At 34.6% G+C, this 25,801-nt stretch overlaps 5 protein-coding genes across 5 annotated transcripts; 3 read left to right on the forward strand and 2 right to left on the reverse strand.

Moving 5' to 3' along the window:
• Positions 1–177: 177 nt before the first annotated feature.
• Positions 178–1,428, reverse strand: LOC136187445 (uncharacterized). The gene is made up of 5 exons (XM_065975045.1): positions 1,053–1,428; positions 836–998; positions 633–780; positions 458–585; positions 178–403 (listed from the first exon to the last, which is right to left on the reverse strand). Exons 1-5 carry the CDS (start codon positions 1,424–1,426, stop codon positions 242–244), a joined length of 975 nt encoding a protein of 324 aa, XP_065831117.1. The 5' UTR covers positions 1,427–1,428; the 3' UTR covers positions 178–241.
• A 19-nt stretch (positions 1,429–1,447) lies between these two features.
• LOC136187462 (translation initiation factor eIF2B subunit alpha-like) lies at positions 1,448–21,737 on the forward strand. Its single transcript, XM_065975064.1, has 11 exons — positions 1,448–1,495; positions 1,549–1,650; positions 1,698–1,837; positions 1,895–1,931; positions 2,014–2,093; positions 2,141–2,253; positions 2,314–2,382; positions 2,431–2,506; positions 20,900–21,025; positions 21,085–21,252; positions 21,303–21,737. Exons 1-10 carry the CDS (start codon positions 1,465–1,467, stop codon positions 21,226–21,228), a joined length of 918 nt encoding a protein of 305 aa, XP_065831136.1. The 5' UTR covers positions 1,448–1,464; the 3' UTR covers positions 21,229–21,252; positions 21,303–21,737.
• On the reverse strand, positions 21,244–22,766 carry LOC136187461 (serine/threonine-protein phosphatase 2A catalytic subunit beta isoform). The gene is made up of 3 exons (XM_065975063.1): positions 22,322–22,766; positions 21,731–22,093; positions 21,244–21,667 (listed from the first exon to the last, which is right to left on the reverse strand). The coding sequence occupies exons 1-3, from the start codon at positions 22,694–22,696 to the stop codon at positions 21,476–21,478; spliced, it is 930 nt and encodes a 309-aa protein (XP_065831135.1). The 5' UTR covers positions 22,697–22,766; the 3' UTR covers positions 21,244–21,475.
• Positions 22,364–23,482, forward strand: LOC136187463 (vitamin K epoxide reductase complex subunit 1-like protein 1). The gene is made up of 3 exons (XM_065975065.1): positions 22,364–22,997; positions 23,043–23,152; positions 23,208–23,482. Exons 1-3 carry the CDS (start codon positions 22,837–22,839, stop codon positions 23,405–23,407), a joined length of 471 nt encoding a protein of 156 aa, XP_065831137.1. The 5' UTR covers positions 22,364–22,836; the 3' UTR covers positions 23,408–23,482.
• On the forward strand, positions 23,395–25,801 carry LOC136187456 (mitogen-activated protein kinase 7-like). Its single transcript, XM_065975057.1, has 2 exons — positions 23,395–25,404; positions 25,553–25,801. The coding sequence occupies exons 1-2, from the start codon at positions 23,462–23,464 to the stop codon at positions 25,734–25,736; spliced, it is 2,127 nt and encodes a 708-aa protein (XP_065831129.1). The 5' UTR covers positions 23,395–23,461; the 3' UTR covers positions 25,737–25,801.

Consider the following 25,801-nt stretch of genomic DNA (forward strand, 5'->3'; position numbering starts at 1 on the left):
CCGAAGAAAGTTCGTCGAACACTCTACTAACGTCACTACTGGCATTAGGGAGACGATCCTAAAAAGATCGCAGCAAAGTTCTGCAGCAAAAACGGCATGAACAAAGACCTCGAGAGAGCCGTCGAATATCTAATCCAAGAGGAAGTGAAAAAGCAACCAAGCCATTCGAAGAAATCGTGAAGATGCTATACGTTTTTTATTTAATGTTAACTAAGGTAACCAAACTTACAACACGTACAAGTCAGAATGAGATAATCTCAAAGATTTCTTCTCCTTCAAGGTCTAACGTTTCCGGTGTCTCACTTTTATCTACGACGTCCCCGTCGAAGTGCAACTTCAGTGCATCGAGGTCGATTTCATAGGCAGCGGCACACTGCTTGTATAGATCCTCCAGAGTCTCTTTCTATGAGGAAACGCCAGTTCATATTGAAACCGTTCTCTTTTTCTTTCCGGTTACCTTGGAAATTTTGAATTCTCTTGGCTGCCTTTCTCTCGAAGTCTGCACTTTTACCGTGATGAGATCATCTCTGCTGTCTTTAGACTCATCGAGCTCAGATACAAGGCTTTCAGGAAGAATCACAGCTCCTATGTATACAGTATCAAGTTAAGAGTACTAAGGCATCGTTGCTCACGTAGGATTTCATAGTCTTTGTTAAGGCCAATCGAGGTGGGCGTATCTGTAGGACCAATGTGTTTCTGGTCACGCGAGAGAGAAATTCTTGCCGGCATAACGCCCTCTTGGTTTGAGAGTTTCTCCAAGAGAACCATGAAACAGTCATTCTAGGCAAAAAATTTCCAGGCTATTGATTAATTAAGTTTAAAGGTTTCTTCTTACAGGATCAATCTTGAATTTCTGCATTTTTCTGCCATCGCCGAAATCAATCATAACGTTCAACCCACGATTATTACAATTGACGACTGAAACAAAGGAGTCCGTCGGATCAGCTCTGACTGTCTCCTTTTCGCTTCGAACTAGAGCCATAAGAACGTTCGCCTTGCTGGAAACGCCTACAATGAATGACCCTTCCATGCGTTTGGAAAATCAGCCTTACGCAGCCATTTTGCTGGGATTCGTCGGTCGTTTGGGAACTGCGAACTCGAATTCGACGCTTTCATTCAAAAAATCGTCCTCGGCCTCAGATCGATCGTGGCGTTTCGAGGCAACAGTCTGCACCTCGTCGTCGTCGCCGTCGTCGTCGTCGTCGACGATATAACTGTCCTTATCTTTGACCGATTCTGTAAGTTTCGAGCTTCGTGTGAAATTTGACGCGAATTTGGCCGCGTTGAAACAAAAGAGGCCCGTTTCCTCGGTCTTTCTAGCGTTTCTTGTCTCGTTCTCTTTCTCCAATTCTTCGGATGAATGTCGCTTTCTGTCTCGAATTGGACGAGCCGGGCGCAACAAGAGCGGTTTCTTTCGTTTTTCCATGATACGGGGGTTAGACTACTTCACTTCCCGTAAGCGCGATGGCTACTACGCAGAAATTGCAGCAGGAAGGTTGTTTGCCGTCGAATTAGATTTCTCATTTCCTCTATTGGCTTCTGGTGCAGACTTGGTGCCGTTCTTTGAGCGGCTAATGAAGAACGATCCCGAGATGTCGACCGCCATTGCGGCAATCCACACACTCATCGAATTTCTCAAAGGAAACACAGGTAGACGAGTGCATTTGATCTAATAGACTTTTCACTGAACAATGTAGCCGAGACGGTATCCGAATTGACGACCGATTTGAAAGAGGCGGGACATCAGCTCCAAACGAGCGATCAATCCGTCGTTTCAGTCGAATCCGGATGCGAACTCTTTTTGCGATTTATAACACTCACGGCACTGGACAAACAGGCAAAAGACAGGGCACAGGGCATATTCAAAACTTGAAATTTAAATCGTTTTCTCTAGGATTTTAGCGAGTGCAAACGACTTTTGATTGAAAGAGGTAAGTCCGATTTGTTGGAAGTCGGTTTCTACTAAGAATAGTACAGCTGTCTTATATTGTAATAAGAGACTTTTTGTTGAAGGCCAGCTGTATCTTCAGCGAGCAGCTCAAGCGCGAGCAAAAATTACTCGACTAGGAATGCCTTTTATACACGACGGAGCGGTGTGTTCTTCTAGTACAGATACCGTATTTTGAATGCGTGCCGTTAGACCATACTGACTCACTCGCGGTCGCGTGTTGTGTTGAATATGCTTCAAGAGGCTGCCAAGGCAAATAAGCGCTTTACTATATTTGTTACGGAATCTCAACCAGACAAATCTGGGTTAGCATTGTGAAACAGTGCACTGAGGGGCTTTCACATTTTACCGGTACATCTCTTCAGATATATTATGGAAAAGAGCCTAGAGGAGGCTGGAGTGCCTACCTTTGTTATTCTGGATGCTGCCGTTGGGTAAAGGAAGCGTGGAAGAATGAGTTGATTGCAAGTATGTGTTTCCAGCTACATAATGGAACGAGTTGATCTGGTTATTTTTGGAGCTGAAGGAGTGGTAGAAAGCGGTGGAATTATAAACAAGGTTATTGCATTCACTGTGGCCGCCCTATAAATGAGGTCCTAAGATTTAAAGATTTGGCCCTCAATTTAATATCTAGGCACTAAGAATAAAGATTAGGCCCTCAATTTAATATTTAGGCCTTAAGAAGCAAAGATGAGTGCCTCAATTTAATATTTAGGCACTAAGAATCAAAGATTAGGCCCTCAATTTAATATTTAGGTTCTAAGAATCAAAGATTAGACCCTCAATTAAAAATGTAGGTTCTAAGAGTTAAAAATTAGGCCCTCAATTGAGTATTTAGGTCCTAAGAATTAAAGATTAGGCCCTCAATTTAATATTTAGGCCCTAAGAATTAAAGATTAGGCCCTCAATTTAATATTTAGGCACTAAGAATCAAAGATTAAGCCCTCAATTTAATATTTAGGCACTAAGAATCAAAGATTAGGCCCTCAATTTAATATTTAGACACTAAGAATCAAAGATTAGGCCCTCAATTTAATATATAGGTCCTAAGAATTGAAAATTAGGCCCTCAATTTAATATTTAGGGCTTAATAATTAAAGTTTAGGCCGTCAATTTAATATTTAGGCACTAAGAATTAAAGATTAGGCCCTCCATTTAATATTTAGATCCTAACAATCAAAGATTAGGCCCTCAATTTAATATTCAGGGCCTAAGAATTAAAGATTAGGCTCTCAATTTAATATTTAGGCACTAAGAATCAAAGATTAGGCCCTCAATTTAATATTTAAGTCCTAAGAATTAAAGATAAGGTCCTCAATTTAATACTTAGGTTCTAAGAATTAAAGATTAGGCCCTCAATTTAATATTTAGGGCTTAATAATTAAAGATTAGGCCCTCAATTTAATATTTAGGTCCTAAGAATTAAAAATTAGGCCCTCAATTTAATATTTAGGGCTTAATAATTAAAGATTAGGCCCTCAATTTAATATTTAGGCACTAAGAATCAAAGATTAGGCCCTCAATTTAATATTTAGGTCCTAAGAATTAAAAATTAGGCCCTCAATTTAATATTTAGGTCCTAAGAATTAAAAATTAGGCCCTCAATTTAATATTTAGGGCTTAATAATTAAAGATTAGGCCCTCAATTTAATATTTAGGTCCTAAGAATTAAAAATTAGGCCCTCAATTTAATATTTAGGGCTTAATAATTAAAGATTAGGCCCTCAATTTAATATTTAGGTCCTAAGAATTAAAAATTAGGCCCTCAATTTAATATTTAGGTCCTAAGAATTAAAGATAAGGTCCTCAATTTTATACTTAGGCACTAAGAATTAAAGATAAGGCTCTCAACTTAATATTTAGGCTCAATGAATTAAAAATTAGGCCCTCAATTTACTATTTAGGTCCTAAGAATTAAAGATTAGGCTCTCAATTTGATTATTGCAGGAGAGCGAGTTGGCCCGTCCCTTGTAATTTACTGTAGTTTATTACAGGACAGAAGAGTCTTCTTATCTCTTTTAAATTTACTGTTATTTGTTACAGGAGAGGGAGTTGGCCAGTCCCTTGTAATTTACTGTAATTTATTAGAGGACAGACGGCTAGTCCCTTGTAATTCACTGTAATTTATTACAGGACAGAAGAGTTGGCCAGTCCATTGTAATTTTACTGTAATTTATTACATGAGAGAAGAGTTGGCCAGTCCATTGTAATTTACTGTAATTTATTACAGAAGAGAAGAGTTGGCCAGTCAATTGTAATTTACTGTAATTTATTACATGAGAGAAGAATCGGCTAGTCCCTTGTAATTCACTGTAATTTATTACAGGGGAGAAGAGTTGGCCAGTTCCTTGTAGGCCCTGAGAATTAAAAATTAGGCCCTCAATTTAATATTTAGGTCCTAAGAATTAAAGATTAGGCCCTCAATTTAATATTTAGGCCCTAAGAATTAAAGATTAGGCTCTCAATTTAATATTTAGGGCTTTAGAATTAAAGATTAGGCCCTCAATTTCATATTTACTGCCTTAGAATTAAAGATTAGGCCCTCAATTTAATATTTATTCACTAAGAATCAAAGATTAAGCCCTCAATTTAATATTTAGGCACTAATAATTAAAGATTAGGCTCTCAATTTAATATTAGGGCCTAAGAATTAAAGATTAGGCCCTCAATTTAATATTTAGGCACTAAGAATCAAAGATTAGGCCCTCAATTTAATATTTAGGCACTAAGAATCAAAGATTAGGCCCTCAATTTAATATTTAGGTTCTAAGAGTTAAAAGTTAGGCCCTCAATTTCATATTTAGGGCCTAAGAATTAAAGATTAGGCCCTCAATTTAATATTTAAGCACTAAGAATCAAAGATTAAGCCCTCAATTTAATATTTAGGCACTAATAATTAAAGATTAGGCTCTCAATTTAATATTAGGGCCTAAGAATCAAAAATTAGGCCCTCAATTTAATATTTAGGCACCAAGAATCAAAGATTAAGCCCTCAATTTAATATTTAGGCACTAAGAATCAAAGATTAGGCCCTCAATTTAATATTTAGACACTAAGAATCAAAGATTAGGCCCTCAATTTAATATATAGGTCCTAAGAATTGAAAATTAGGCCCTCAATTTAATATTTAGGGCTTAATAATTAAAGTTTAGGCCGTCAGTTTAATATTTAGGCACTAAGAATTAAAGATTAGGCCCTCAATTTAATATTTAGGCACTAATAATCAAAGATTAGGCCCTCCATTTAATATTTAGACACTAAGAATCAAAGATTAGGCCCTCAATTTAATATTTAGGTTCTAAGAATCAAAGATTAGGCCCTTAATTTAATATTTAGGAACTAAGAATTAAAAATTAGGCCCTCAATTTAATATTTAGGTCCTAAGAATTAAAAATTAGGCCCTCAATTTAATATTTAGGTCCTAAGAATTAAAGATTAGGACCTCAATTTAATATTTGAGGCCTAAGAATTAAAGATTAGGCCCTCAATTTAATATTTAGGCACTAAGAATCAAAGATAAAGCCCTCAATTTAATATTTAGGCACTAAGAATCAAAGATTAGGCCCTGAATTTACTATTTAGGTCCTAAGAATTAAAGATTAGGCTCTCAATTTAATATTAGGGCCTAAGAATTAAAGATTAGGCCCTCAATTTAATATTTAGGGCTTTAGAATTAAAGATTAGGCCCTCAATTTAATATTTAGGTCTTAAGAATTAAAAATTATGCCCTCAATTTATTATTTATAGCTTAATAATTAAAGATTAGGCCCTCAATTTAATATTTTGGCACTAAGAATCAAAGGTTAGGCTCTTAATTTAATATTTAGGAACTAAGAATCAAAGATTAGGCCCTCAATTTATTATTTAGGCACTAAGAATCAAAGATTAGGCCCTCAATTTATTATTTAGGGCTTAATATTTAAAGATTAGGCCCTCAATTTAATATTTAGGCACTAAGAATCAAAGATTAGGCCCTCAATTTAATATTTAGGCACTAAGAATCAAAGATTAGGCCCTCAATTTAATATTTAGGTTCTAAGAGTTAAAGGTTAGGCCCTCAATTTCATATTTAGGGCCTAAGAATTAAAGATTAGGCCCTCAATTTAATATTTAAGCACTAAGAATCAAAGATTAGGCCCTCAATTTAATATTTAGAACTAAGAATTAAAGATTAGGCCCTCAATTTAATATTTAGGCACTAATAATCAAAGATTAGGCCCTCATTTTAATATTTAGGTTCTGAGAATTAAAAATTAGGCCCTCAATTTAATATTTATTGCCTAAGAATTAAAGATTATGCCCTGAATTTAATATTTAGGGCTTAAGAATTAAAGATTATGCCCTCAATTTAATATTTTGGCACTGAGAATCAAAGATTAAGCCCTCAATTTTATATTTAGGAACTAAGAATCAAAGATTAGGCCCTCAATTTAATATTTAGGCACCAATTATCAAAGATTAGGCCCTCCATTTAATATTTAGACACTAAGAATCAAAGATTAGGCCCTCAATTTAATATTTAGGCACTAAGAATCAAAGATTAGGCCCTCAATTTAATATTTAGGTTCTAAGAGTCAAAGATTAGGCTCTCAATTTAATATTTAGGTCCTAAGATTCAAAGATTAGGCCCTCAATTTAATATTTAGGTTCTATGAATCAAAGATTAGGCCCTCAAGTTAATATTATGAACTAAGAATCAAAGATTAGGCCCTCAATTTAATATTTAGGCACTAACAATCAAAGATTAGGCCCTCCATTTAATATTTAGACACTAAGAATCAAAGATTAGGCCCTCAATTTAATATTTAGGTTCTAAGAATCAAAGATTAGGCCTTTAATTTAATATTTAGGAACTAAGAATTAAAAATTAGGCCCTCAATTTAATATTTAGGTTCTAAGAATTAAAGATTAGGCCCTCAATTTAATATTTGAGGCCTAAGAATTAAAGATTAGGCCCTCAATTTAATATTTAGGCACTAAGAATCAAAGATTAAGCCCTCAATTTAATATTTAAGTCTTAAGAATTAAAAATTAGGCCCTCAATTTAATATTTAGGGCTTAATAATTAAAGATTAGGCCCTCAATTTAATATTTAGGCACTAAGAATCAAAGATTAGGCCCTCAATTTATTATTTAGGCACTAAGAATCAAAGATTAGGCCCTTAATTTTTTATTTAGGTTCTAGGAGTTAAAGATTGGGCCCTCAATTTCATATTTACTGCCTGAGAATTAAAAATTAGGCCCTCAATTTAATATTTAGGTCCTAAGAATTAAAAATTAGGCCCTCAATTTATTATTTAGGGCTTTATAATTAAAGATTAGGCTCTCAATTTAATATTTAGGCACTAAGAATCAAAGATTATATCCTTAATTTAGTATTTAGGAACTAAGAATCAAAGATTAGGCCCTCAATTTAATATTTTGGTCCTAAGAATCAAAGATTAGGCCCTCAATTTAATATTTGAGGCCTAAGAATTAAAGATTAGGCCCTCAATTTAATACTTAGGCTCTAAGAATTAAAGATTAGGCCCTCAATTTAATATTTATTCACTAAAAATCAAAAATTAAGTTCTCAATTTAATATTTAGGCACTAATAATTAAAGATTAGGCCCTCATTTTAATATTTATGTTCTGAGAATTAAAAAATAGGCCCTCAATTTAATATTTATTGCCTAAGAATTAAAGATTATGCCCTCAATTTAATATTTAGGCACTGAGAATCAAAGGTTAGGCCCTCAATTTTATATTTAGGAACTAAGAATCAAAGATTGGGCTCTGAATTTAATATTTAGGGCTTAATAATTAAAGATTAGGCCCTGAATTTAATATTTAGGCACTAAGAATCAAAGATTAGGCCCTCAATTTAATATTTAAGCACTAAGAATCAAAGATTAGGCCCTCAATTTAATATTTAGAACTAAGAATTAAAGATTAGGCCCTCAATTTAATATTTAGGCACTAATAATCAAAGATTAGGCTTTCATTTTAATATTTAGGTTCTGAGAATTAAAAATTAGGCCCTCAATTTAATATTTATTGCCTAAGAATTAAAGATTATGCCCTGAATTTAATATTTAGGGCTTAAGAATTAAAGATTATGCCCTCAATTTAATATTTTGGCACTGAGAATCAAAGATTAAGCCCTCAATTTTATATTTAGGAACTAAGAATCAAAGATTAGGCCCTCAATTTAATATTTAGGCACCAATTATCAAAGATTAGGCCCTCCATTTAATATTTAGACACTAAGAATCAAAGATTAGGCCCTGAATTTAATATTTAGGCACTAAGAATCAAAGATTAGGCCCTCAATTTAATATTTAGGTTCTAAGAGTCAAAGATTAGGCCCTCAATTTATTATTTAGGCACTAAGAATCAAAGATTAGGCCCTTAATTTTTTATTTAGGTTCTAGGAGTTAAAGATTGGGCCCTCAATTTCATATTTACTGCCTTAGAATTAAAAATTAGGCCCTCAATTTAATATTTAGGTCCTAAGAATTAAAAATTAGGCCCTCAATTTATTATTTAGGGCTTTATAATTAAAGATTAGGCTCTCAATTTAATATTTAGGCACTAAGAATCAAAGATTATATCCTTAATTTAGTATTTAGGAACTAAGAATCAAAGATTAGGCCCTCAATTTAATATTTTGGTCCTAAGAATCAAAGATTAGGCCCTCAATTTAATATTTGAGGCCTAAGAATTAAAGATTAGGCCCTCAATTTAATACTTAGGCTCTAAGAATTAAAGATTAGGCCCTCAATTTAATATTTATTCACTAAAAATCAAAAATTAAGTTCTCAATTTAATATTTAGGCACTAATAATTAAAGATTAGGCCCTCATTTTAATATTTATGTTCTGAGAATTAAAAAATAGGCCCTCAATTTAATATTTATTGCCTAAGAATTAAAGATTATGCCCTCAATTTAATATTTAGGCACTGAGAATCAAAGGTTAGGCCCTCAATTTTATATTTAGGAACTAAGAATCAAAGATTGGGCTCTGAATTTAATATTTAGGGCTTAATAATTAAAGATTAGGCCCTGAATTTAATATTTAGGCACTAAGAATCAAAGATTAGGCCCTCAATTTAATATTTAAGCACTAAGAATCAAAGATTAGGCCCTCAATTTAATATTTAGAACTAAGAATTAAAGATTAGGCCCTCAATTTAATATTTAGGCACTAATAATCAAAGATTAGGCTTTCATTTTAATATTTAGGTTCTGAGAATTAAAAATTAGGCCCTCAATTTAATATTTATTGCCTAAGAATTAAAGATTATGCCCTGAATTTAATATTTAGGGCTTAAGAATTAAAGATTATGCCCTCAATTTAATATTTTGGCACTGAGAATCAAAGATTAAGCCCTCAATTTTATATTTAGGAACTAAGAATCAAAGATTAGGCCCTCAATTTAATATTTAGGCACCAATTATCAAAGATTAGGCCCTCCATTTAATATTTAGACACTAAGAATCAAAGATTAGGCCCTGAATTTAATATTTAGGCACTAAGAATCAAAGATTAGGCCCTCAATTTAATATTTAGGTTCTAAGAGTCAAAGATTAGGCCCTCAATTTAATATTTAGGTCCTAAGATTCAAAGATTAGGCCCTCAATTTAATATTTAGGTTCTATGAATCAAAGATTAGGCCCTCAATCTAATATTTGGGCACTAAGAATTAAAGATTAGGCCTTCAATTTAATATTTAGGTCCTAAGAATTAAAAATTAGGCCCTCAATTGAGTATTTATGTCCTAAGAATTAAAGATTAGGCCCTCAAGTTAATATTATGAACTAAGAATCAAAGATTAGGCCCTCAATTTAATATTTAGGCACTAACAATCAAAGATTAGGCCCTCCATTTAATATTTAGACACTAAGAATCAAAGATTAGGCCCTCAATTTAATATTTAGGTTCTAAGAATCAAAGATTAGGCCTTTAATTTAATATTTAGGAACTAAGAATTAAAAATTAGGCCCTCAATTTAATATTTAGGTTCTAAGAATTAAAGATTAGGCCCTCAATTTAATATTTGAGGCCTAAGAATTAAAGATTAGGCCCTCAATTTAATATTTAGGCACTAAGAATCAAAGATTAAGCCCTCAATTTAATATTTAGGTCTTAAGAATTAAAAATTAGGCCCTCAATTTAATATTTAGGGCTTAATAATTAAAGATTAGGCCCTCAATTTAATATTTAGGCACTAAGAATCAAAGATTAGGCCCTCAATTTAATATTTAGGTCCTAGGAATTAAAAATTAGGCCCTCAATTTAATATTTAGGTCCTAAGAATTAAAGATAAGGTCCTCAATTTTATACTTAGGCACTAAGAATTAAAGATAAGGCTCTCAACTTAATATTTAGGCTCAATGAATTAAAAATTAGGCCCTCAATTTACTATTTAGGTCCTAAGAATTAAAGATTAGGCTCTCAATTTGATTATTGCAGGAGAGCGAGTTGGCCCGTCCCTTGTAATTTACTGTAGTTTATTACAGGACAGAAGAGTCTTCTTATCTCTTTTAATTTTACTGTTATTTGTTACAGGAGAGCGAGTTGGCCAGTCCCTTGTAATTTACTGTAATTTATTAGAGGACAGACGGCTAGTCCCTTGTAATTCACTGTAATTTATTACAGGACAGAAGAGTTGGCCAGTCCATTGTAATTTACTGTAATTTATTACAGAAGAGAAGAGTTGGCCAGTCAATTGTAATTTACTGTAATTTATTACAGAAGAGAAGAGTTGGCCAGTCAATTGTAATTTACTGTAATTTATTACATGAGAGAAGAATCGGCTACTCCCTTGTAATTCACTGTAATTTATTACAGGGGAGAAGAGTTGGCCAGTCCCTTGTAGGCCCAGAGAATTAAAAATTAGGCCCTCAATTTAATATTTAGGTCCTAAGAATTAAAGATTAGGCCCTCAATTTAATATTTAGGGCCTAAGAATTAAAGATTAGGTTCTCAATTTAATATTTAGTCACTAAGAATCAAAGATTAGGCCCTCAATTTATTATTTAGGTTCTAGGAGTTAAAAATTAATCCCTAAATTTAATATTTATCGCCTAAGAATTAAAGATTAGGCCCTCAATTAAATATTTTGGTCCTAAGAATTAAAAATTAGGCCCTCAATTTATTATTTAGGGCCTTAGAATTAAAGATTAGGCCCTCAATTTAATATTTAGGGCCTTAGAATTAAAGATTAGGCCCTCAATTTAATATTTAGGTCTTAAGAATTAAAAATTATGCCCTCAATTTATTATTTATAGCTTAATAATTAAAGATTAGGCCCTCAATTTAATATTTTGGCACTAAGAATCAAAGGTTAGGCCCTTAATTTAATATTTAGGAACTAAGAATCAAAGATTAGGCCCTCAATTTATTATTTAGGTTCTAGGAGTTAAAAATTAATCCCTAAATTTAATATTTATCGCCTAAGAATTAAAGATTAGGCCCTCAATTAAATATTTTGGTCCTAAGAATTAAAAATTAGGCCCTCAATTTATTATTTAGGGCTTAATATTTAAAGATTAGGCCCTCAATTTAATATTTAGGCACTAAGAATCAAAGATTAGGCCCTCAATTTAATATTTGGGCACTAAGAATCAAAGATTAGGCCCTCAATTTAATATTTAGGTTCTAAGAGTTAAAGGTTAGGCCCTCAATTTCATATTTAGGGCCTAAGAATTAAAGATTAGGCCCTCAATTTAATATTTAAGCACTAAGAATCAAAGATTAGGCCCTCAATTTAATATTTAGAACTAAGAATTAAAGATTAGGCCCTCAATTTAATATTTAGGCACTAATAATCAAAGATTAGTCCCTCAATTTAATATTTAGGCTCTAATAATCAAAGATTAGGCCCTCAATTTAATATTTAGGCACTAATAATCAAAGATTAGGCCCTCATTTTAATATTTAGGTTCTGAGAATTAAAAATTAGGCCCTCAATTTAATATTTATTGCCTAAGAATTAAAGATTATGCCCTGAATTTAATATTTAGGGCTTAAGAATTAAAGATTATGCCCTCAATTTAATATTTTGGCACTGAGAATCAAAGATTAAGCCCTCAATTTTATATTTAGGAACTAAGAATCAAAGATTAGGCCCTTAATTTTTTATTTAGGTTTTAGGAGTTAAAGATTGGGCCCTCAATTTCATATTTACTGCCTGAGAATTAAAAATTAGGCCCTCAATTTAATATTTAGGTCCTAAGAATTAAAAATTAGGCCCTCAATTTATTATTTAGGGCTTTATAATTAAAGATTAGGCTCTCAATTTAATATTTAGGCACTAAGTATCAAAGATTATATCCTTAATTTAGTATTTAGGAACTAAGAATCAAAGATTAGGCCCTCAATTTAATATTTTGGTCCTAAGAATCAAAGATTAGGCCCTCAATTTAATATTTGAGGCCTAAGAATTAAAGATTAGGCCCTCAATTTAATACTTAGGCTCTAAGAATTAAAGATTAGGCCCTCAATTTAATATTTATTCACTAAAAATCAAAAATTAAGTTCTCAATTTAATATTTAGGCACTAATAATCAAAGATTAGGCCCTCATTTTAATATTTATGTTCTGAGAATTAAAAAATAGGCCCTCAATTTAATATTTATTGCCTAAGAATTAAAGATTATGCCCTCAATTTAATATTTAGGCACTGAGAATCAAAGGTTAGGCCCTCAATTTTATATTTAGGAACTAAGAATCAAAGATTGGGCTCTGAATTTAATATTTAGGGCTTAATAATTAAAGATTAGGCCCTGAATTTAATATTTAGGCACTAAGAATCAAAGATTAGGCCCTCAATTTAATATTTAGGTTCTAAGAGTTAAAGGTTAGGCCCTCAATTTAATATTTAGGGCCTAAGAATGAAAGATTAGGCCCTCAATTTAATATTTAAGCACTAAGAATCAAAGATTAGGCCCTCAATTTAATATTTAGAACTGGGAATCAAAGATTAGGCCCTGAATTTAATATTTAGGTCCTAAGAATCAAAGATTAGGCCCCCAATTTAATATTTAGGGCCTAAGAATCAAAGATTAGGCCCTCAATATAATATTTAAGTTCTAAGAGTTAAAGATTAGGCCCTCGATTTAATATTTAGGGCCTAAGAAATTAAAATTAGGCCCTCAATTTAATATTTAGGAACTAAGAATCAAAGATTAGGCCCTCAATTTATTATTTAGGTTCTAGGAGTTAAAAATTAGGCCCTCAATTTAATATTTAGGGCCTAAGAATTAAAGATTAGGCCCTCAATTAAATATTTTGGTCCTAAGAATTAAAAATTAGGCCCTCAATTTATTATTTAGGGCTTAATATTTAAAGATTAGGCTCTCAATTTCATATTTACTGCCTTAGAATTAAAGATTAGGCCCTCAATTTAATATTTAGGTCCTAAGAATTAAAAATTAGGCCCTCAATTTATTATTTAGGGCTTAATAATTAAAGATTAGGCTCTCAATTTAATATTTAGGCACTAAGAATCAAAGATTAGGCCCTTAATTTAATATTTAGGAACTAAGAATCAAAGATTAGGCCCTCAATTTAATATTTAGGTCCTAAGAATTAAAGATAAGGTCCTCAATTTAATACTTAGGTCCTAAGAATTAAAGATAAGGTCCTCAATTTAATACTTATGTTCTAAGAATTAAAGATTAGGCCCTCAATTTAATATTTAGGTTCTAAGAATCAAAGATTAGGCCTTCTATTTAATATTTAGGGCCTAAGAATTAAAGATAAGGTCCTCAATTTAATATTTAGGTTCTAAGAATTAAAGATAAGGTACTCAATTTAATATTTAGGTTCTAAGAATTGAAGATTAAGACCACAATTTAATATTTAGGCACTGAGAATTAAAGATTAGGCCCTCAATTTCATATTTAGGCCCTAAGAATTAAAGATTAGTCCCTCAATTTAATATTTAGGCACTGTGAATCAAAGATTAAGCCCTCAATTTATTATTTAGGTTCTAGGAGTTAAAAATTAGACCCTCAATTTAATATTTAGGCTCTAATAATCAAAGATTAGGCCCTCAATTTAATATTTATGCACTAATAATCAAAGATTAGGCCCTCATTTTAATATTTAGGTTCTGAGAATTAAAAATTAGGCCCTGAATTTAATATTTATTGCCTAAGAATTAAAGATTATGCCCTGAATTTAATATTTAGGGCTTAAGAATTAAAGATTATGCCCTCAATTTAATATTTAGGCACTGAGAATCAAAGGTTAGGCCCTCAATTTTATATTTAGGAACTAAGAATCAAAGATTGGGCTCTGAATTTAATATTTAGGGCTTAATAATTAAAGATTAGGCCCTGAATTTAATATTTAGGCACTAAGAATCAAAGATTAGGCCCTCAATTTAATATTTAGGTTCTAAGAGTTAAAGGTTAGGCCCTCAATTTAATATTTAGGGCCTAAGAATTAAAGATTAGGCCCTCAATTTAATATTTAAGCACTAAGAATCAAAGATTACGCCCTCAATTCAATATTAAAACTGGGAATCAAAGATTAGGCCCTGAATTTAATATTTAGGTCCTAAGAATCAAAGATTAGGCCCCCAATTTAATATTTAGGTCCTAAGAATCAAAGATTAGGCCCTCAATATAATATTTAGGTTCTAAGAGTTAAAGATTAGGCCCTCGATTTAATATTTAGGGCCTAAGAAATTAAAATTAGGCCCTCAATTTATTATTTAGGACTTAATAATTAAAGATTAGGCTCTCAATTTAATATTTGGGCCTAAGAATTAAAGATTAAGCCCTCAATTTAATATTTAGGAACTAAGAATCAAAGATTAGGCCCTCAATTTATTATTTAGGTTCTAGGAGTTAAAAATTAGGCCCTCAATTTAATATTTAGGGCCTAAGAATTAAAGATTAGGCCCTCAATTAAATATTTTGGTCCTAAGAATTAAAAATTAGGCCCTCAATTTATTATTTAGGGCTTAATAATTAAAGATTAGGCTCTCAATTTAATATTTAGGCACTAAGAATCAAAGATTAGGCCCTTAATTTAATATTTAGGAAGTAAGAATCAAAGATTAGGCCCTCAATTTATTATTTAGGTTCTAGGAGTTAAAAATTAATCCCTCAATTTAATATTTAGGGCCTAAGAATTAAAGATTAGGCCCTCAATTAAATTTTTTGGTCTTAAGAATTAAAAATTAGGCCCTCAATTTATTATTTAGGGCTTAATATTTAAAGATTATGCCCTCAATTTAATATTTAGGTGCTAAGATTCAAAGATTAGGCCCTCAGTTTAATATTTATTCACTAAGAATCAAAGATTAGGTCCTTAATTTCATATTTAGGAACTAAGAATCAAAGATTAGGCCCTCAATTTATTATTTAGGTTCTAGGAGTTAAAAATTAGGCCCTCAATTTAATATTTAGGGCCTAAGAATTAAAGATTAGGCCCTCAATTAAATATTTTGGTCCTAAGAATTAAAAATTAGGCCCTCAATTTATTATTTAGGGCTTAATATTTAAAGATTAGGCCCTCAATTTAATATTTAGGTCCTAAGATTCAAAGATTAGGCCCTCAATTTAATATTTAGGCACTAAGAATCAAAGGTTAGGCCCTTAATTTCATATTTAGGAACTAAGAATCAAAGATTAGGCCCTCAATTTATTATTTAGGTTCTAGGAGTTAAAAATTAGACCCTCAATTTAATATTTAGGGCCTAAGAATTAAAGATTAGGCCCTCAATTTAATATTTTGGTTTTAAGAATTAAAAATTAGGCCCTCAATTTATTATTTAGGGCTTAATAATTAAAGATTAGGCTCTCAATTTAATATTTAGGCACTAAGAATCAAAGATTAGGCCCTCAATTTAATATTTAGGTCCTAAGAATTAAAGATTAGGCTCTCAATTTAATATTTATGGCCTTAAAATTAAAGATTAGGCCCTCAATTTAATATTTAGGTCTTAAGAATTAAAAATTTACCCTCAATTTATTATTTATAGCTTAATAATTAAAGATTAGGCCCTCAATTTAATATTTAGGCACTAAGAATCAAAGGTTAGGCCCTTAATTTAATATTTAGGAACTAAGAATCAAAGATTGGGCCCTCAATTTTTTATTTAGGTTCTAGGAGTTAAAGATTAGGCTCTCAATTTCATATTTACTGCCTTAGAATTAAAGATTAGGCCCTCAATTTAATATTTAGGTCCTAAGAATTAAAAATTAGGCCCTCAATTTATTATTTAGGGCTTAATAATTAAAGATTAGGCTCTCAATTTAATATTTAGGCACTAAGAATCAAAGATTAGGCCCTTAATTTAATATTTAGGAACTAAGAATCAAAGATTAGGCCCTCAATTTAATATTTAGGTCCTAAGAATTAAAGATAAGGTCCTCAATTTAATACTTAGGTCCTAAGAATTAAAGATAAGGTCCTCAATTTAATACTTATGTTCTAAGAATTAAAGATTAGGCCCTCAATTTAATATTTAGGTTCTAAGAATCAAAGATTAGGCCTTCTATTTAATATTTAGGGCCTAAGAATTAAAGATAAGGTCCTCAATTTAATATTTAGGTTCTAAGAATTAAAGATAAGGTACTCAATTTAATATTTAGGTTCTAAGAATTGAAGATTAAGACCACAATTTAATATTTAGGCACTGAGAATTAAAGATTAGGCCCTCAATTTCATATTTAGGCCCTAAGAATTAAAGATTAGTCCCTCAATTTAATATTTAGGCACTGTGAATCAAAGATTAAGCCCTCAATTTATTATTTAGGTTCTAGGAGTTAAAAATTAGACCCTCAATTTAATATTTAGGGCCTAAGAATTAAAGATTAGGCCCTCAATTTAATATTTTGGTTTTAAGAATTAAAAATTAGGCCCTCAATTTATTATTTAGGGCTTAATAATTAAAGATTAGGCTCTCAATTTAATATTTAGGCACTAAGAATCAAAGATTAGGCCGTCAATTTAATATTTAGGTCCTAAGAATTAAAGATTAGGCTCTCAATTTAATATTTATGGCCTTAAAATTAAAGATTAGGCCCTCAATTTAATATTTAGGTCTTAAGAATTAAAAATTTACCCTCAATTTATTATTTATAGCTTAATAATTAAAGATTAGGCCCTCAATTTAATATTTAGGCACTAAGAATCAAAGGTTAGGCCCTTAATTTAATATTTAGGAACTAAGAATCAAAGATTGGGCCCTCAATTTTTTATTTAGGTTCTAGGAGTTAAAGATTAGGCTCTCAATTTCATATTTACTGCCTTAGAATTAAAGATTAGGCCCTCAATTTAATATTTAGGTCCTAAGAATTAAAAATTAGGCCCTCAATTTATTATTTAGGGCTTAATAATTAAAGATTAGGCTCTCAATTTAATATTTAGGCACTAAGAATCAAAGATTAGGCCCTTAATTTAATATTTAGGAACTAAGAATCAAAGATTAGGCCCTCAATTTAATATTTAGGTCCTAAGAATTAAAGATAAGGTCCTCAATTTAATACTTAGGTCCTAAGAATTAAAGATAAGGTCCTCAATTTAATACTTATGTTCTAAGAATTAAAGATTAGGCCCTCAATTTAATATTTAGGTTCTAAGAATCAAAGATTAGGCCTTCTATTTAATATTTAGGGCCTAAGAATTAAAGATAAGGTCCTCAATTTAATATTTAGGTTCTAAGAATTAAAGATAAGGTACTCAATTTAATATTTAGGTTCTAAGAATTGAAGATTAAGACCACAATTTAATATTTAGGCACTGAGAATTAAAGATTAGGCCCTCAATTTCATATTTAGGCCCTAAGAATTAAAGATTAGTCCCTCAATTTAATATTTAGGCACTGTGAATCAAAGATTAAGCCCTCAATTTAATATTTAGGCACTAATAATCAAAGATTAGGCCCTGAATTTAATATTTAGGCACGAAGAATCAAAGATTAGTCCCTCAATTTAATATTTAGGTCCTAAGAATTAAAGATTACGCCCTCAATTTAATATTTAGGGCCTAAGAATTAAAGATTAGGCCCTCAATTTAAAATTTAGGTCCTAAGAATCAAAGATTAGGCCCTCAATTTAATATTTACGGCCTAAGAATCAAAGATTAGTCCCTCAATTTAATATTTAGGTCCTAAGAATTAAAGATTACGCCCTCAATTTAATATTTAGGGCCTAAGAATTAAAGATTAGGCCCTCAATTTAAAATTTAGGTCCTAAGAATCAAAGATTAGGCCCTCAATTTAATATTTACGGCCTAAGAATTAAAGATTAGGCCCTCAATTTAATATTTAGGTTCTAGGAGTTAAAGATTAGGCCCTCAATTTCATTTTTACTGCCTTAGAATTAAAGATTAGGCCCTCAATTTAATATTTAGGTTCTAAGAATCAAAGATTAGGCCCTCAATGTAATATTTATGGCCTAAGGATTAAAGATAAGGTCCTCAATTTAATACTTAGGTTCTAAGAATTAAAGATTAGGCCCTCAATTTAATATTTAGGTTCTAAGAATCAAAGATTAGGCCCTCAATTTAATATTTAGGTTCTAAGATTGAAAGATTAGGCCCTCAATTTAATATTTATGGCCTAAGAATTAAAGATTAGGCCCTCAATTTAATATTTAGGTTCTAAGAATCAAAGATTAGGCCTTCTATTTAATATTTAGGGCCTAAGAATTAAAGATAAGGTCCTCAATTTAATATTTAGGTTCTAAGAATTAAAGATAAGGTACTCAATTTAATATTTAGGTTCTAAGAATTGAAGATTAAGACCACAATTTAATATTTAGGCACTGTGAATCAAAGATTAAGCCCTCAATTTAATATTTAGGCACTAATAATCAAAGATTAGGCCCTCAATTTAATATTTAGGGCCTAAGAATTAAAGATTATGCCCTTAATTTAATATTTAGGGCTTAAGAATTAAAGATTAGGCCCTCAATTTAATATTTAGGCACTGAGAATCAAAGATTAAGCACTCAATTTAATATTTAGGCACTAATAATCAAAGATTAGGCCCTCAATTTAATATTTAGGGCCTAAGAATTAAAGATTAGGTCCTCAATTTAAAATTTAGGTCCTAAGAATCAAAGATTAGGCCCTCAATTTAATATTTAGGGCCTAAGAATTAAAGATTAGGCCCTCAATTTAATATTTAGGTTCTAGGAGTTAAAGATTAGGCCCTCAATTTCATTTTTACTGCCTTAGAATTAAAGATTAGGCCCTCAATTTAATATTTAGGTTCTAAGAATCAAAGATTAGGCCCTCAATGTAATATTTATGGCCTAAGGATTAAAGATGAGGCCCTCAATTTAATATTTAGGGCCTAAGAATTAAAGATTTGGCCCTCAATTTAATATTTAGGCACTAAGAATCAAAAATTAGGCCCTTAATTTAATATTTAGGAACTAAGAATCAAAGATTAGGCCCTCAATTTAATATTTAGGTCCTAAGAATCAAAGATTAGGCCCTCAATTTAATATTTGAGGCCTAAGAATTAAAGATTAGGCCCTCAATTTAATATTTTAGCCCTAAGAATTAAAGATTAGGCCCTCAATTTAATATTTAGGCACTAAGAATCAAAGGTTAGGCCCTTAATTTAATATTTAGGCACTAAGAATCAAAGATTAGGCCCTCAATTTATTATTTAGGTTCTAGGAGTTAAAAATTAGGTCCTCAATTTAATATTTATGTCCTAAGAATTAAAGATTAGGCCCTCAATTAAATATTTTGGTCCTAAGAATTAAAAATTAGGCCCTCAATTTATTATTTAGGGCTTAATATTTAAAGATTAGGTCCTCAATTTAATATTTAGGATATAATAATTTATGATTAGGCTCTCAATTTAATATGTAGTTCCTAAGATTTAAAGTTTAGGCCTTCAATTTAATATTTAGGTCCTATGAATCAAAGATTAGGCCCTCAATTTGATATTTAGGGCCTAAGAATTAAAGATTAGGCCCTCAATTTAATATTTGAGGCCTAAGAATCAAAGATTAGGCCCTCAATTTAATATTTCGGTCCTAAGAATTGAAGATAAGGTCCTCAATTTAATACTTAGGTTCTAAGAATTAAAGATTAGGCCCTCAATTTTATATTTAGGTTCTAAGAATCAAAGATTAGGCCCTCAATTTAATATTTAGGTTCTAAGATTGAAAGATTAGGCCCTCAATTTAATATTTATGGCCTAAGAATTAAAGATTAGGCCCTCAATTTAATATTTAGGCACTAAGAATCAAAGATTAGGCCCTCAATATAATATTTAGGTTCTGAGAATTAAAAATTAGGCCCTCAATTTAATATTTATTGCCTAAGAATTAAAGATTATGCTCTTAATTTAATATTTAGGTTCTAAGAATTGAAGATTAGGACCACGATTTAATATTTAGGCACTGAGAATTAAAGATTAGGCCCTCAATTTCATATTTAGGCCCTAAGAATTAAAGATTAGGCCCTCAATTTAATATTTAGGCACTGAGAATCAAAGATTAAACCCTCAATTTAATATTTAGGCACTAATAATCAAAGATAGGCCCTCAATTTAATATTTAGGCACGAAGAATCAAAGATTAGTCCCTCAATTTAATATTTATGTCCTAAGAATTAAAAATTAGGCCCTCAATTTAATATTTAGGGTTTAATAATTAAAGATTAGGCCCTCAATTTAATATTTAGGCACTAAGAATCAAAGATTAGGCCCTCAATTTAATATTTAGGTCCTAAGAATTAAAAATTAGGCCCTCAATTTAATATTTAGGTCCTAAGAATTAAAGATAAGGTCCTCAATTTAATACTTAGGCACTAAGAATTAAAGATAAGGCTCTCAACTTTATATTTAGGCTCAATGAATTTAAAATTAGGCCCTCAATTTACTATTTAGGTTCTAAGAATTAAAGATTAGGCTCTCAATTTCGTGTTTAGGTCTTAAGAATTAAAGATAAGGTCCTCAATTTAATATTTTTTGATTTTTAGATTGGTACATACCAAATTGCTGTAGTGGCGAAAGCTGCTAATAAGCCAGTTTATGCCGTTGCTGAAAGCTTCAAATTTGTTCGTCTTTTTCCGCTAAATCAACAAGAAGCTCCAAATAAGTGCAAGGTATGTAAGCACGCGCAAAATCATTCCTTTTCCATGCATGTCGCTCTCTCTATATATAGGAGGGTGATTCCAACGGCAGTGACATGTCAAGACACTTCTCAGTAGACTACACACCACCGTCATACATTAATCTCCTAGTTACTGACTTGGGAGTATTGACACCATCAGCTGTCAGCGACGAGCTGATTAAACTCTACTGCTGAAGAAAAGATGAACGCTCAAGAAAAGTATGTCCACATCGCATTTCAAGAATAGTAATATAATAACAAGGACATAGGCTGCATTCCCGTCTACTAGGAATCAGTTCATTCACAGTACCAAAAAGAAAGAAAAAAATCACCATAACGTACACCCTACAATTTCAAGACTACATTACCTCTAATCTACTACTGCGTTTTGAGTTCCTGCAAGATTGCCACATCGATTCTTCTCCCCCGCTACTGTTTTTCTTCACAGGAAATAATCAGGTGTGCGTCGCGTCACGTGCGGCTCTCCCCGTCTCGGCGCTGGATCAAATTGAAGAAAGGTGTACTTGAGCCCATCGTCGAGCTCCATCAGGGCGGCCTGATTGCCACAGCGATAGCAATAATTCGGCGCGCTAAAAATCGTCACAACGTTTCTCTCGTGTGACCAATTATATCCCTGGGAACAGAAAGCGCGTCACAAACAGCAAATCATTATTAATTAATTAATCCCAAGCTTTACCTCCATCACTAATTGATGGGCCCGCGAGACAAGCGTGAGCCCATTATTGTGATTGAATGACTCGGAGATGTCCTGGCCAAAGGTGTAGCCAGCACCTCGCGGCGATATTCCCCAGCCACCCCGATCGTCAGGATCAGACCAGAGCAAGTCGCACATGGGCCCCTCGTGTGGCACCTCCTGTATGCGATCGAGCGCTCGTATATGATCAAGAGAATCAATTGACGGCGAGAGACCGCCGTGGAGGCTAAAGATTTGATTCTCGACGAGCGCAGTAAGTGGCAGATAGTCGAAGAGATCGGTGAAAAATTTCCACACGTTCGCATTGCCGTACTTCCGTAGACACTCGTCATAAAAGCCGTACACCTACGTAATATAAGCACCCTCCACTGTCAGTCTCTCTTTTTCGACCCCTCCCCCACACATTGGCATCGGACTATTTCATGCTCCAAGTACAGCAATTAGGGTGATAAGACGTCACATCCTCTACCAAACGACAAATCAAGGCTTTCGCGTGATACGAACCCGCTGTTTTTCTTATAGGAAATGGTGCAAGGCAAGCAGTCACGCCCCTTCTAACGTCAACCCCCGTACCTGCGTAATCTGTCGGCTTTCGTGGTTGCCGCGAAGAATGGTGATCCTGTGCGGATAGCGGACCTTGAGCGCGACGAGAAGCGTGACGGTCTCGACCGAATAGTAGCCGCGATCGACGTAGTCGCCCATGAATAGATAATTCGTATCCGGCGAACGGCCGCCGATGCGAAACAACTCCATTAGATCGTGAAATTGACCGTGAACGTCGCCGCACACCGTCACGGGGCACTTCACGTCTTGGACGTTGGACTCGCGCGAAAGAATTTCACGTGCCTTTTCGCAAAGGACCTTCACTTGAGTTTCGGTGAGTTGCTTGCAGTCGTAGAGCTGTTCTATCCATTGATCGAGATCCTTGTTCATCGATTTGTCGTCCATTGGGTCTGTTTACTGTCGCCCAGTGCCCCTTCGGTGAGAAGTAAGATGGCGATGTGGCAGGTGGTGAGGCGCACGCGCAAGAGAGCGAAGCCGCCTCTTCTGTACGGGAAATCGCCCCCGTGCACTGCGCTAAGCGAACGATGAGTTGGATCGGTCTAAGTCGTTCTCTGCTCTGCTTTGTCGGACTCGTTGTTTCTGGATACTCTCTTTTTGTGGAGGTGAAGAAGCTCAACGATCCTTCGTATCAAGCTCTGTGCGACATCAGCGAGTACGTGAGCTGTTCTAAGGCGTTTACGTCGAGGTGAGATCGTTCGCAAGGGAAGTCTTTTGTAAACTACGCCTATAGATATGGAAAAGGATTTGGCATCATTGGATTAATTGTTGGAGAGGATCATTTTCTAAATCAGCCCAATTCCTTTTTGGGAATATTATTCTACCTGCTAATATTGATATCTGGTACACCGTAGTTTTTATTAATTTAAAGCCCGAATTGATTTATGAATTGTTTAAGGTCTTCTCAGGAATCAATTTCTCGCTCAACTGATATTCGGTCTCGTTGTCGTCTCCAATTTCTTTTCTATTTATTTGGCAAGCATTCTCTACTTCGTGCTAGAAGACTTCTGCATCGTATGCTTTTCAATTTACGTTATCAATTTTTTTCTTCTCTTTCCGACGCACGCAAAATTGAAACTCAAATCAAAGCGACACTAATAAAATCCTCACGTGTACTACAGCTCTGCCCAGAGAACCCGGATTACGAGAAGGATGAAGCGAGCCTATGCAATCAAAGACAAAGCATTCGAAGTGAATTTCGAAGTCGACGTGCGCTACAAGCCGCTCGAAACGATCGGCTCGGGCGCGTACGGCGTCGTCTGCTCGGCGCTCGACGCGAACACGCAGGAGCGCGTCGCAATCAAGAAAATTCCCAAAGCGTTCGACGTTCCAACGACGGCAAAGCGAGCCTATCGCGAAATCAAGATCCTTCGCCACTTCAAACACGACAACGTGATATCGATTCGCGACATGATGCGTCCGCCGCCGTCGCCGTCCGACTATCGCGACGTCTACGTCGTTCTCGATCTAATGGAGAGCGATCTTCATCACATCATCCATTCCGATCAGCCGCTCACCGACGAGCACGTACGCTACTTTCTCTATCAGATACTGCGCGGCGTCAAGTACATTCACTCGGCCGGCGTTCTGCATCGCGATCTGAAACCGGCGAATTTGCTCATTAACGCCAATTGCGATTTGAAAATTGGCGATTTCGGCATGGCGCGCGGTATCTCGGCAACCGCCGACGAACACGCCCACTTTATGACGGAGTACGTCGCAACGCGCTGGTATCGAGCGCCCGAGCTCATGCTCTCGCTCAGCCGATACACGGCGGCTATCGACATGTGGTCCATCGGATGCATCTTCGCCGAGATGCTCGGTCGAAAGCACATTTTTCCCGGCACCAATTATCTCAATCAACTCCAGTTGATACTGAGCGTTCTCGGAACGCCGAAACCGGGTTTAATCGAGGACGTCGGCGCCGAGCGCGTCAAGTCCTATTTGGCTAAGTTGCCCGAGCGTAGTCCCATGCCGCTCACCGAACTTTTTCCTAATGCTCATCTCGATGCGATACACCTATTGAGTCAGATGCTTCGATTGGATATGAGTGAGCGGTGCATGGCCGAGCAGGCGCTTGCTCATCGATACGTGGAGAAATATCACGACGTCGACGACGAGCCCGTTTGCTCGCCTACCTTTGATTTCAGTTTCGATAAGGAACCGTTGACGAAGGACGACTTGCGACAGCGAATGATTGACGAGGCAATGGACTATCATCGACCGCGCGGTCAAGCTGCGGTCGTTGCTTCCAACGTGCTCAAGTCGTTGTCGAAGAAATTGACGGAGAAGGCGCAGGCGAAGAGGGAAGCTGCGCGGACGAAGTCGGCGGCATCGGAAAAGGCGACGTCGGCGGCTCTCGATCCGTCCGCTATTCGCGAGATGAAACGCGAGGAGAGCAAGAAGCGAAAGCGCGAGCGGCAAGCGGAACGTCGTCGGCAGAAAAAGGAAGAAATGAAGGCGAAGGCGGCGCTAGAAGCGAAACAGGCTCCGCCGCTGACCGAATCAGATAAGGAACTACTGGCTCGATGGCAGAATATGAAGCAAAATACTTCAAAACACGTTCCTATTGCGCCAATGCCGGCAACGACAGTCATATCCGTTCCGATTGGAACGATTGCGTTGGTTAGTGGGACTGCTTCGAATACTTTGCCCATACGACCTCTGGGAGAGACGCCGCAGTCGCTTCCACCAATACCTGTTGAAATTGCCGGGGATTCTTCTCTTGTGACTGTCACTAAGCTTCCGTCCGGTGTGCCGTCGCCGCACCCTATTCCCGCTCGTCCTTCTGTTCCCGAATTTGAGAAACTCTCGCCTCAGGCTAAGGAGCTTGTGAGTCAGTTTATTGGAAAGGAAGACGATGCCGCTGCAGCGGCAGCAGCGGCGGCGTCGGCGGGGACCCAGTTTCCTCAGTTTCCTGACGGTTTGCTTAATTTTTTGGTGACAGAATCGTCTGCCGATGGCGTGCCTCCTCCTGCTCTTCCCGTTACTCCTGTTGGGTCCGGAGCGGGATATGGGCTTGGGGTGGATATTGACGACGTTTTAGCGCCGCTCACTAAGAGACCCAATCTTCAAGATGCTGCACCTTTGGGAGTGTAAGTGCGAGAGCCGGGATCACACATATGAGATCTTTTGCTTACGTTAATATACTTAACATTATCATTGCATTATTCACCTATGTGATCCCGTCTACATACTGTATATTATTATGTATTTGGTTTGACTAATATGGTTATTGCTTAGTTTGAGCCCTATAAGAATGGACGAAGCAGCGGCAGCGGCGGCAAGTGTGCCGCCTCCACTCAGTGCCTCTCTTCTTAACGATTGGATGGAGTTGAGTCACTTGAACCCCGACGATATGGAAGCATTGCAACAGGAACTTGAACTGGGTTCCGACGCAGTGTTTACAAGGGAACGGTTAGACTAGTTTTCAATTTTTCCAAGTTGCTTATTTAATTAAATTTTTTGCTGGGTTGCTAAGTACATACTTCT

This window comes from Oscarella lobularis, chromosome 5 (genome assembly GCF_947507565.1).
Source record: "Oscarella lobularis chromosome 5, ooOscLobu1.1, whole genome shotgun sequence".
Lineage (NCBI taxonomy): Eukaryota > Metazoa > Porifera > Homoscleromorpha > Homosclerophorida > Oscarellidae > Oscarella > Oscarella lobularis.